This window comes from Castor canadensis, chromosome 10 (genome assembly GCF_047511655.1).
Source record: "Castor canadensis chromosome 10, mCasCan1.hap1v2, whole genome shotgun sequence".
Lineage (NCBI taxonomy): Eukaryota > Metazoa > Chordata > Mammalia > Rodentia > Castoridae > Castor > Castor canadensis.
The window spans coordinates 122508611-122521028 of record NC_133395.1 but is presented as its reverse complement, the minus strand read 5'-3'; the positions used below and the strand labels follow the sequence as shown (position 1 = coordinate 122521028).

Here is a 12418-nt window from a genome sequence, read left to right as displayed (position 1 = left end):
ATACGTGACTGCCTAGCCAGGAAGCTACAATCAGGAAGACGCCTCTAGCACAGGTGTGGCCCAGACCTCGTGCAGCTAAGTCGTCAGGTCAACGTGTAACTCACTTTCCTGAACCTAGGGAAAATGACATTGTATCTTATTTCTTTGAGAAATAATTGCAATTCAAATGGGCCAGGTGATATTTCTGGACAATTAGGAATACACACACAGGTTTTATGTTTTTGGTGCTGTAAAATCTTGCTCCTGAAGGTGTGATGCACACAGTACAGCCGCATTGCCAGGAAGCTGTTTGAAACCACTGGTGCCAGGTCCCCCAGGTGTTCATGAGCACAGCCCACTTGGGAAGCACTGGTCTGTATGTGGCTTCTCCCCTGTGGAAGTTTAAAATTTTCTTGCCCAGTTCTTTTCACCCAGATTAAGAAAATCCAAATCCCTGCAGGTGGAACCCTGGCTGGGGTGGAATTTCCATAGGTGACTTTAACATGCAGCTACAGCCTCCCCCTTTCCTGGTGTTCTCATAACAAGATACAGTTCCTGCTTCAGTCACAAGGCAGAAACGTCGGAGGGGAGAGGAGGGGAGCTGGGGAAGAAGAGAAAGTGTGTGTTACTCCAAAATAGAATTACCAGGTAAAATATAGGACACCCAATTAAATTTGAATTTCAAATAAACACAAGGTTTTTTTGTTTTTTTTTTTACTATGGCCAATAGATTGCATGGTATGTACTTATATTTTTTTAAAGTCTGTGTTTTTATCTGAAATTCAAATTTAACTGGGCATCTTGTGTTTTTATTTGCTAAATGTGGTAAGTCTATCAGTAATATTTTCATTTAGTCAAAATGAGACTATTGAATATTGAACAGCAGCTCCACCTACACCCCCCCCCCCCCGAAAGAGAGATACTCAGTTTTGACTTTAAGCAAAATCTGTTTCCTGATCTCTTTTCCTAACTGCTAGGGATTTTTTTTAATTGAAAAATAAAAATTAATATATTTTTATCATGACGACATATTTTGAAATTATACGTTATATTTCAATAACCCAGAAAAGCAAAAAAAAAACTATCCAAAGCATGGGTGTAGGAAACCATCTCTGTGAACTGTAACATAATTTGGAATTCTATGGTAACCAGTGTCAATCGATACAGCTATTTCAGCCAGAAACTAAAAATAATTGCGGCCGAGAGCGCCACCTAACGGGCATATGCATGAGCTGCCCCTCACTCTTAGGGACCGGTTCCGCCTGAGTTGGAGGGAGTTGGTTTGACAATTGCCTGTCAGGGTCTCTTGGGTTTTATTTTTTTCATTTCTTTTTTTTTTTAAATCTTGGTGTACTATGACAGCTCAGTGAGCCTGAGCTCAGAATTAATCTCCAGGGCCTGGAGAGCATTCTTTATGAATACCTGGGAGCTGGGAGAGAAAGCTGCCCAGCTCCTGGCAGCCTGGGAAAGTGTGTGGTCCGGGTCCCGGCGCCCCCCGTGGGTGCTCTACGAGAATGGGCCTTCTCCGTCCTACAGGTTTGGGGACAAAATGCACATGGTATTTCCTCCTTGAGGAGTCCCAGTAAGCACTAGCCTGCTAGAGGCTGGAATATGGTATACAAGGAAGAAACTCACTTGACTATTTGAAACAGCACTCTCCTAAACACTGGTTCTCAATTCGTGTGCATACACATCACCTGCACAAGGCTTCTTAAAACATGGTGGGGCACTCTTTTTTGTTTATCCTGGGTCCTGGTGATCCAAGCCAGTACCTTGCACATAGGCACGTGCTCTATCACTGAGCTCCACTCTCAGCCCCCAAATATGTGTGGGCTTTGTGGAAGAGTCCAGAAGTGTACATTTCTAACAGTTTCCCAGAGGTGGTCCTAGTAGCCATGTTTTCAGAAGCACTAACCTAAAATAAACCGAACACAAAAGATTCTTTTTGATATCCCCAAATACTCAAAGCTCCACGGGACACATTTTGGTTTTTTTTTTTTTTTTTCCCCTTCAGCGTTGGGGACTGAACCCAGAGCCTTGTGCATGCTAGGCAAGTGCTCTACCACTGAGCTATACTCCCAGCCCTCCACGGGACACATTTTGGAAACTGTATTGTATTCTGGCTCCCACTCAGTACCCCCCAACCATCTTGTCCTGAGGGACAGAGACACAGTCCCCTCCATTACTCTGAGCCCCTGGTCAGTTAGAGTGCCCTGCTTTCCAAACAGCCCTGCTTTGATTCAGAACCTCAGACCATCACTTCTCTCTTCCCATGGTTTCTCCTGGGAGCTACAGAGAGAAAGAACACAACAAAAGCTTCACTTTTCCAAACCTGCTCTGCAATAAAATGTTTTCCTCAAGCAAAACTAAAAGTAGACTCTAGTCATTCCAGTAAAACTGGGTCTCCAGAGAGATGTCATCTCACTAAGGTGGCAAAACTGCTCAAAACCAGTCTCAGTATTTAGCTTACTGTTGACTCCCTTGAATGGAATGGAAAGAATTCTTTTCTCTGATTTTTGCCAAAGAAAAATAATCAGGATTATAAAACTTAGAAGTAATGAAAGATATATTACTATAAAGATAGAGTCAGGCCAGGCGCTGGTCACTTATACTTATAATCCTAGCTACTCAGGAGGCAGAGAGCTGGAGGATCATGGTTCAAAGCCACCCTGGGCAAAGAGTTCGCAAGACCGTGTCTCAAAAAAACTCATCACAAAGAAAGGTCTGGTTGAGTGGCTCAACCAGACCCTAGTTCAAACTCCAGTACTGCAAAAAACTTATTAAAAAAAAGAAAAATAACATGGACTCAGTTCTCTTTGAGTTCATTTGCCACCAGTGAGTGAAGGCAACCTGAAATCAGAACATACATGTGTACATACAAGCACACACAGCACAGTAACCTATGCATCCAGACAGATGGCCTCCCAATCCATGTTAGCTTATGAAAATCCGGCAACCTGCCAAGGAGAAAAATTATGCCACAGCCCAGTCGAGTGAAACACAAAAGATTTACATTTTATATGTAAATTGTACATTTCATTTTGTACATTCTTATAGAAATTAGGCAAAATTGTGTACATCTATCCATATGCACGTAACTATCTAAGAGCTACATTTTGAAAAATAGATATATATGTATGTGTGAGCATACATTGCATAAATACTATAGTTTAATCTGTGTATACACATATGTGTGTATATATATGTGTATGTATATGTGTGTGTATGCATACATACACTATGTTTTATAGGTACTGTTAGTTATACTCCAGGGCAAATTTGATTGCACACAACTTCATGCTATCATTTTATTTTACACCCTAAAATCATGTGTCCATTCATTCGTACCTCTTAGCAAAATTCCCTCCTCTCCTCCCCAGCCCAGCAAGCCTTCCTTCCACCAGGCCCACTCTAAGGACATGTAAATGAACCCACTTCAGTCAAAGATGAGCCCCTCCTAAAATGCCAGGAGTCACCCTCCCTGGTCAGATTGACTGGGAAACACAGAAGAATTAGTGAAATGAGTGAGATGCAGACTATTCTTCAAGGAACAGAAGTTTATTCATTTTGCTTACATGCAATAAATTAAACTAGGTTAACAAAATGTTCACTGGAAAGAGAATTCTACAAAATTCTATAGAATGATGAAGTAAAATGAATGTTTCATTGTATGTGAGCGGGGGCTTCTAGAGACCCTTTTTTTTTTCCTGAAAGAGACACTCTCCAGGACAGCCATGTTTTTCTTATTGCTCAGTGTGGCGTTTCTTTTATCTTGTGATAAAAATGAGTTTAAGCTTAGCTTTTATCTATTTTGTCTAAATCAACTTAACAGAGGTCCAGTTAAGGAGATAGTGTGAATGCTATAAAGCCCTTATCAACTTTTATTTTTCAATTTGATAACTGCGCAGGTATTTCCTCATCTCCATGAATACAGGAGATGATGGAGGCCCACATATTGTGTGTGTTAATAATAGCTAATACTTCCTGGGCACGTGGGTTAAGGCAAGTACTGTGCTAAGCACTTAGTGCTTAATTACCTAATGTGCAGCAAACATGAGGGAACACATTGTTCCCACTTCACAGATGCACTGGGAGATTAAGGCTCAGAAAGCATGTTTTAAAAGGCTAATCCCTGCCCCTGGCATCTGATTCAGACTATCTCCTTTGCTGGGGAGAGTTTGGGTAAGGCATAGCTTTGATGATGCCAAAGATATACCAAGCACATGGGCTTCCTGAAAGCCACCAGTCCTGTGCTTACACCTAGGGAGAAAGTTAGTTCCTGGTAAGAGGACTGGTTGGTCCAGCTTACATTCCAGTTGGTAGTGGCATGAACTAGCTCCTGAACTAGCATGGCCCCTTAAAACCAGGACCAAGTGACAATAGAAATGACTCTCTCAGTTCATTCTCACCCATAACCAGTCAAAGACATGAAGATCTTAAAAATAAAGAGAAGCTATATTCTTTTGCTATTAAGTGGTCCCTCCCTCCCTTTCTTCCTCCCTTTCTTTTTTAAAAAGGAGATTATCCATTGTTTATAAGAAACTTCACAGTTTGCTGTATGAACTAAATCTTCATGTTCTTTGATTCAGTTCTGCGAATGTAGCCCAAAGGTATCCTGAAATGCAGGCACAAATGTGTTCATCATATTATTTTTCAGTAGAAAATATAAAATTCTGTAGAGGGAGGGAGAGAGAGAGAGGGTTAAGTGACACAGTAAATACACAGAGTAGAGTATGATTAGCAAGTAATTAACCGAGAAAGTTTTCATAGCTTGGTCAAGTGTTAGGGAAACTAATGAGCAGGGCAGTGCTTTGCAGTTCTAAAAGAAGACTGTACCTTGAACCATTTTTATTCATTGTTCATCCATTCTTTCACTTAATATATGTGAATTTAGTATCGCTCTGAGCCTACACTGTGCTAGGTTCTGGATACTCTCAGATTTTAGTAAGGTGTGGGTCTTGCATCCTGGTACTTACATTCTAGCAGGAAAACGAATGTTAGAGAAAATTAGCCAATTACAGGCTTCTGTCACATAGGTAACTGTGTCAGAGGAACTTCTCAGGGAAGTAGGAACTATCCTAGATTTCTGACCATTGCTTTGACCTTTGAGTTGGATTCTGAAGGATTTTACCAGGTGCTTTCACTGTTGAGGTAGAACAGTGCACACAAGGAGGGTAACAGAAGAGTTCCAGTCAGAGAGAATTGCATATGCAAAGGCCCTGTGTTGGAAGGTCAGGAGAACAACCCAAAGAAATGCAGACATGTGGGAAAGAGTGGTACAAGATAAAACTTGAGGGACTGTCCAAGACAGATGGCAGAGATTAGACTGGAGGAGGCACTCTTTTTCAGTAAGGTAAATATTTTAGGCTTTGAGGGCCAAGGCAGAATTGATGACATTATATGTATATTTATACATCAAAAGAAAAAAATATGCTAAAATGTTATTGGTCAAATTAAAAATTAATAATATTGAGTAAAAAAATCTTTAAATATTAATCTACAAACAAGAAGAATGGAATATTGGTGGAAGAAAACATTTTTCTTAATTAGTGTTCTCTATTATCAAAATCTAGTGTAAATGTTTTTCTGTTAATGCTGATTTGAGATGAGATTTTATCTAGCTCGTATTGCTAAGTGTATTTTTACATGAATAAGTATTGCCAAACACTGATATCTGTCCACAGTGAAATAATTTTAATGGAACATGCTCATGGTTTGGCAGGCATTTGTAGAATTCTATTAGAGCTTTCTCTTGATATTTGCCTTTTAGTATGCGATTACATTGCACATTAACCACTTGCAATTGAAAATGAAATGGAGCCTTCTCAATTAATTGCTTATTTGAGTGGATTTTGTAATGTGAAAATTCCTTCCTGCTTATATCAAAGTCCAAAACATAGCATTGGAACTACAGTTTATAGTCAGAAAATCATCCACTGTGAATTGGTATGGAGCAGAGGTGGCTTCTTGTTTTAAGCTTTGACCATGGAAAGGGTTAAGGAGCCTCACACTGCTTGTGACTTAAGCAATGTTGGTTGTCATTGGAGTGACTTTACCACAGAGCAAGCATTGCTTACAAGTGTGCAGTTTTGCCTTGTGATTGTAGGTTCAATTCACTAAGAAACATTACCAAGTCCATCAAAGCTAGTAAGTGGTGGTCGCTTTATAGTGACGGGAATAGTTCTTAATCAGAAAAAAAAAAAAATTAGTCTTAGCCCTGAGCTCAAAAACCAAAAAAGCTTACTACTGCTAATCTATTCAATTACTATGTGATAGGACAAGTCAAGGTGTTTAACTTCTGGTCTTCACCAAAAAATTTTTTAAATCTGATTATGGTTAAATCTGTAATAGCAAGTTAAGTCCATCATTCACACTACTATTTCTAGAACTCCCAAATCATTACAACAAACAAACAAAGAACAAAGCTTTCCAGAGAACCTGCTGTTGAATAATACCTTGAATAACCACAGGCTTTAATTTAAACATCTTACAGTTTCACAAGATTTGTAAATTTGTCCAACTAAACCTTTTTCCATTAAAACTTATTTTTACCAGTAGGGGTTGTCAGCACATCTTAGCAGATTCCACTTCAGTTGTTCTACTGCAGTTCTCTCTCAACTTCTTTGAAATATTCTCACATAAATCTGTTCCACATGGAACAGAGGCTAATTCTCTGTCACTGCAGATTGGGGATTGCCTCCACAAGTAAAAGCAGCACCTGAACAGCAAAATCTCCTAACTCAGCAAGAGCCAAAGAAAACCACCCAAATTGATTTGCTTTGTTTTTAATCGACAGCTGATGTGGCTCCCATTGTCAACAGCTTTTCGAGCAGCCAAATGGGTACTCTTCTTAAGCAACTTTATTTTCTCTGGACACATTTCTCTAGCTGTTGCAATTAACCATGATTTAATTACTGCACTATGGGTAAATTATTTTCCTCCCCTGCCTAACAAATGAGCAACTTGGAAACCTACTCATTTTTGTTTTCATTTCATGAAAGAACTATGCCATGGTGAGATAGTCCATCTTAAATTTCCTATATTTCTGACCATTGCTTTCCTGTGAGTTGGGAATACTGTAATAAGTGCTTATAGTGAGGCAGTCTTATGTGCAGTCTGGTGTGTATTATATTCTGTTAGCACAGCTGTAGTGTTTTTGAATAATAAACACAACACTGTGTTGCCTAAATTTGATTACAGAATAATCCACATGCAGCTGTACCTTAAAAATACAGCATTCAAAACCCTCCAAACTCTTCTCTTCTTGATCTGTCACAATGGTATACATTGGTAATAAGAAAATAGGAATTTGCTATAAACTAGCAGATACATCTGGCACTCAAGTCACTGTCAAGTTAAAACTGTGTCACTGAGCAGCAGTGTGAAGCTATAAGAATCATTGCGATGACTCACTTCTGTTATTGCAACACGAAAGCAGCTATAGACTGCAGGTAAATGAGAGTTGAACATGGCTGTGTTCCAATAAAACTTTATTAGTGGACACTGAAACTTGAGTTTCATACCATTTCATATGTCAAAAAATACTACTCTTGGTTTTCTTTATTTTAACCATTTAAAAATGTAAAATCTGTCAGGGACTGGTGACTCACCATCTTCAAAATACCAGAGCAACATGGACCAGAGGCATGGTTCAAGTAGTGGAGACCAGCTTTGCAAGCATGAAGCTCTGAATTCAAACCCCAGTCCCACCACACACACACACACAAATAATAATTTTAAAAGTGTAAAATCCAGTTGGCTATGGTAGTATATACACTTGTAATCCCAACAGTGGAGAGCCTGAAGCAGCAAGGTTGTAAACTTAATCCAATCTGGGCTATATAGCAAGACCCTGTGTCAAAAAAACCCAAAGAACAGTGAAATCTATTCTTGGCTTGCAAACCATCCAAAAACAGCTCATGGTCTAGAATTGACTCACTGGCCATGGTTTGCTAACCCATGCTTCAGACCGTGATGAGTATGTCGAGTACATTCTAATTTAGAAGTCCTGCCTACTGTGTGTGCAAGAATAATGTCTCCAAAGCCATGGTAAGCCCTGAAAGTAGTTGCCACACAAGTAATCTGAGACGGGTATCTCTTTGCAGGATGGTACTCGAGTCATAGGGAAGTGTGGTGGTTACTGTGGAAAATGCACTCCATCCTCTGGCACTGGCCTGGAGGTGCGAGTTTTATAGCAAAGGTAAGTATTCTTGTGTCTGTCTGTCAGTCTTTCTTTTATTTATTTCTGTAGCCTAACCCTGAGCAAATGTGGGGGATAGGAGAGTGACCTTCCCCTAGACAGGGCTAGTGCTAAGCCTCGTAAAGCTGACCTGCTACTGTCTTTCATTCTCCGGCTGATCCATCTTCACATGACTGAGACCACGTGTCCTTCACCCTTGGACATGAGATCCCTAGGCCTCGTGCATTAGATTTCGTTGCACTGATCGTTGAAAAGGCCGCCTACTGGGCCCCATCTCTAGAAGTCCTGAGTCGTTAGCTCTCTGGTGCTCCAGGGAATTCTGATGCAGTACTACCCAGGAATTTAATAAGAACCAGGGTAATGACACTAGTGACAGCCACAGCAATGACATTTGTGAAGCCCTCAGTTTGCTGACCATCTTTCAGGCATCATTTTATTGAACCCTCACAACATACCCAGGAATTGAGGCTGTTGTCTTTTTTTTAACAGAAGAGAAAGCTGAGGCTCACAGCCATTAAGTAGCATCCTTAAGGTCACATTGGCAGAGCCCAATGGTGTCCCATGCCAAAGGCAGGGCTCTCCACCACTGCACAGTGCCTCAGCTTGGTCTGCACAGTGTGACCAGCAGCATCGAGAGGTTGTTATAAACACAGAGTCCTAGGCTCCACCCTCTATCAAAATCAGAATCTCAATTTTAACGAAGTCCTCAGAAAAGGTAGTATATTAGATAAGAGAGATGTCCAAGCAGTGTGCTAGCTTGACTGGATACAGGAGCTCAATCAGTTGTCAGCACTCTTTCTCCACTGGTCAGCAATGATTTCCACCTCGATTGCTTCATTCTAAGGCAAATCATCTTCCGTACTGTCCCAGGCAGCCCCAGGATTACATTAGCCTTGCAGCTCAGGACTGAAGTGGGATTCACCCCCAGCATCCATTCTGCAAAAGAACTCTGTTTGACTCTGAGTGGATCACCATGCACGGGGCCTCAAGGTCACGTACCTAGCGTTAAGTGACTGACAGCGTCAGTTGGAGGAGTGACAGTTCCCAAAGGACAAGAAGAGATTTGTTATCAGAAAAAGGGAGATGGGGTTGAGGTAGGGAAATCTGAGCAGACATTCTCTAGATCCCCATTTTATATGTATTTTATATATGTTAGATCCAATAAGATAAACTTTATATATGTCATATGCTAAGATTTACAAGAGCTCATGAATGCCATGTTTACATCTGTAAACACCTACATATTATAAAAAAATGGAAGGAAATAAACCAATATTTAAATATTATCTCAGATGAGGGGATTTCAGGTTAGTGAATTTTTATTTTATTCTTCATTACTTCCCTGAAACTTCCATGTTTCTTATAGCAAAAAAAAAAAAAAAAAAAAAAAAAAATCACCTTTAAAATTTGGGGAAAACAGTAAGTGTAATTTTTAAAATTCTGTATGTCAAAATGACATATGGTTTACCTACTCTTGTCTTATGACTTTGGGCAGAAGGTTTCTATTTCTTGGTTTATTTATTTCAGGTGCTCTGAAGAGAAACCATTATGGGATGGATGAAGGATAGTAATGCAATACCTCCACCTTAAATTTGGGTGCCTGTGTGTGTGTAAGGACCTGTACGCTTGTGTGTGTGTGAGTGCGTGTGTATATGTGTGTACATATGCATGTATATATACAGGGTGAGCATCCCTAATCTGAAACTCTGAAATCTGAACTGCTTCAAATTCTGAAAGTTTCAAGTGCTGACATGACACCTCAAATGGCAATTTTCATGCCGTGAAACTGTTTTATGTACTAAATTATTTAAAACACTGTGTAAAATTACCTATAGGCTATTGTGTATCAGGTGCACACGAAACATGAATGAATTTCATGTTTAGACTTGGCATGCCAAAATATCTCATTATATATATGCAAATATTACCAAGTCTTAAAAAAATTCAAAATCTGAAACTCGTCTGGTCCCAAGCATTACAGATAAGGGCTACTCAACCTGTGGAATATCCTAATGATGTAAAGTTTAATATTTATGTTTGAAATTATTTATTGTGATGTAATATTTTTGTACGTAAAATGATTTTATTGTGACTGCCTTTGCATTATTTTGTCCCTTGCATTTTACGTACTCTACATTATATGTAGTGCTATGACAAAAGTGATCCTTCATTATCACAGTACACTATTGTTTACTTTTTATCTGTAAAGGTTTTGCTGTTACTTTTTTAAAGTTGTAGTTTGTTTTTTAAAACAACCTAGCCATCATCAAGGTGCTACAAGAGTCGTATAAGGGTGTTTTTGGCAATTGTAGGAAAGTATCATTAGCCAGTAAGTAAGTTAGTGATATCACAGATTGTACCAACTATTAATTATATTAAGTATCTATTCCGTTTCATGTGATCTCTGGGAAAAAAATATGCTGTCTTGGTGCTAATATTGTATGTTTTTAAGTGATCTTCAGACTCAAAAACATGAACACTTTTAGTAAAAGGGAGGAACAGAAGGACAATTTCCAATGGACAGACTCACTTGGATGGAATTAAACCAGTTATTGACCTTATTTTTGGACATGTCTTCTTAGGCAGAGAGTTGGACTTTGTTTCTGTCATTATTGTTCCTATGCTTTTCTTCAGTCTACGGTACCTTGATCTCCCTGCAATGAAATGCAAGGTCCCCCAATAGCTTGGTTACAGAGTGACTTTGGGAGAGTGAGGTCCTCTCACTGTTTTGCCAAGATACTCTAAAATGACGCCCAAGTTTACCAGTAGCAAGACAGAGGAGGCACAGCCACACGGGAGTGGCCTTCAGCATTTCTCAGTATACCCGAAGTTCCAGGACAGGTTTGAGTCATCAAGATCACCTTTTGCGTGCAAACAATGGCCGATGACATAACTTCTTTTCAGGCCATGAGCCCAATACCCTGCTGGGTTTCCTGCAGTTATGTGAAAAAGGAACTGTGGAGTACAAGACACCGGAGTTTTTCTGATCTTCCGTGAATCCACTTTTTGTGACTTCTTTCCAAATTTTAAGTGCTAAAGCAATGGTCTTTTTGCCTTTTGAACCGGATGGAAGGGAATCTGTCACCAGTAGAAGACGCTTACTTGAGAAACCCTGCCCACTTGCAAAACCAGAGGGATTAGGAAAAACCTGACAGTATTCTCCAACTCCAGACAAACTCCAGAGTGCTCCAGGAAAAGGCAAACTCTGTGTATGAATAACTGTTATTCCACTATTAATACATTGTGAAAATATATTATGAATAAATCCATGACCACATCCAAAACATTTAGTTTTACATGGTTTCTGGACTCTTGATTCAAGTTGGAATAAGATTGTCTCTAGGGTTTCAAAATTGCCAAAATGAGAAGAAATGCAAGTTTTCTTAAGTTCATTTTTTTTACAGGTGGCATTCTGGAGACAGATAATCAGAGGTGGACTGTCCACAGGTCTGTCTTTTTATCACCCAATCAGTTAAATTGGTTCTTCTAGAAGTGAAGGACATACACCCCCTGTCTATGTGATGGGAAACAAATGAGCAAACAAAACAGGAGATTTAAGTGGAATTTGGGGCCTTCATTGTTCATTTTATGTAGCAGTAGTCTCTACCTTATAGACTGACGGTGTCCAGGGAAATCGGAGCTTTCTAAACCAGTCAAATAGCAGTTAATGATAACTGGACACCCAGTGTATGGCAGGTCCTCTGCTTCACTAGCTACATCTTATTCTCACAACCAGCAAATCGAGTAGGTAACAGACTAAGCATCGTTTTGTGGAAATGCAAATAGGTTCAAGTTTACATAGAGTAAGAGGCAGTCTGACTCTGATTGGCTCACTTCACCACTTGTGGACCAATCAGTGATGAGGAGGTGGGCTTTGAATGCCCATCTAGACTTCAGTGAATGACAGCTTCAGTTAGAAAAGGGATGGTTCTTAGAAGAGAAGAGGAGTTTTGGTATCGGAAAAAGGGAGATGGAATGGAGACAGGTAGAAACAGCAGCATTCCATTCATTCAGTAATCCAAACGGTCTATCACACATGGAGTAATTGCCAGGCATTTATTCACTATGGTAAGCTTGAGCCTATTTTGTATTTCTAAGGCTCTGCCTCTTTGCCAGCAAAATGATAGACTTGCTATCTACTCAATTTGCTGGTTGTGAGAATGAAATGAAATAATGTAAGGAGAGGGCCTGCCGTGTGCTGAGTGTCCAGTTATCAGTGGCTATTCAACTGATTTTGGC

General features: G+C 39.8%; 1 protein-coding gene across 3 annotated transcripts in view; it reads left to right on the top strand.

Moving 5' to 3' along the window:
- Adamts9 (ADAM metallopeptidase with thrombospondin type 1 motif 9) overlaps positions 1-11463 on the top strand; it is a 153511-nt gene extending 142048 nt beyond the window's left edge. For all 3 annotated transcript variants that reach the window (XM_074044143.1, XM_074044144.1, XM_074044142.1), the window contains 2 exons: positions 8085-8179; positions 9707-11463. In XM_074044143.1, the coding sequence (XP_073900244.1) occupies positions 8085-8174 (90 nt within the window). In that variant the 3' untranslated portion in view covers positions 8175-8179; positions 9707-11463. The remainder of the gene's footprint in view (positions 1-8084; positions 8180-9706) is intronic.
- Positions 11464-12418: the final 955 nt, after the last annotated feature.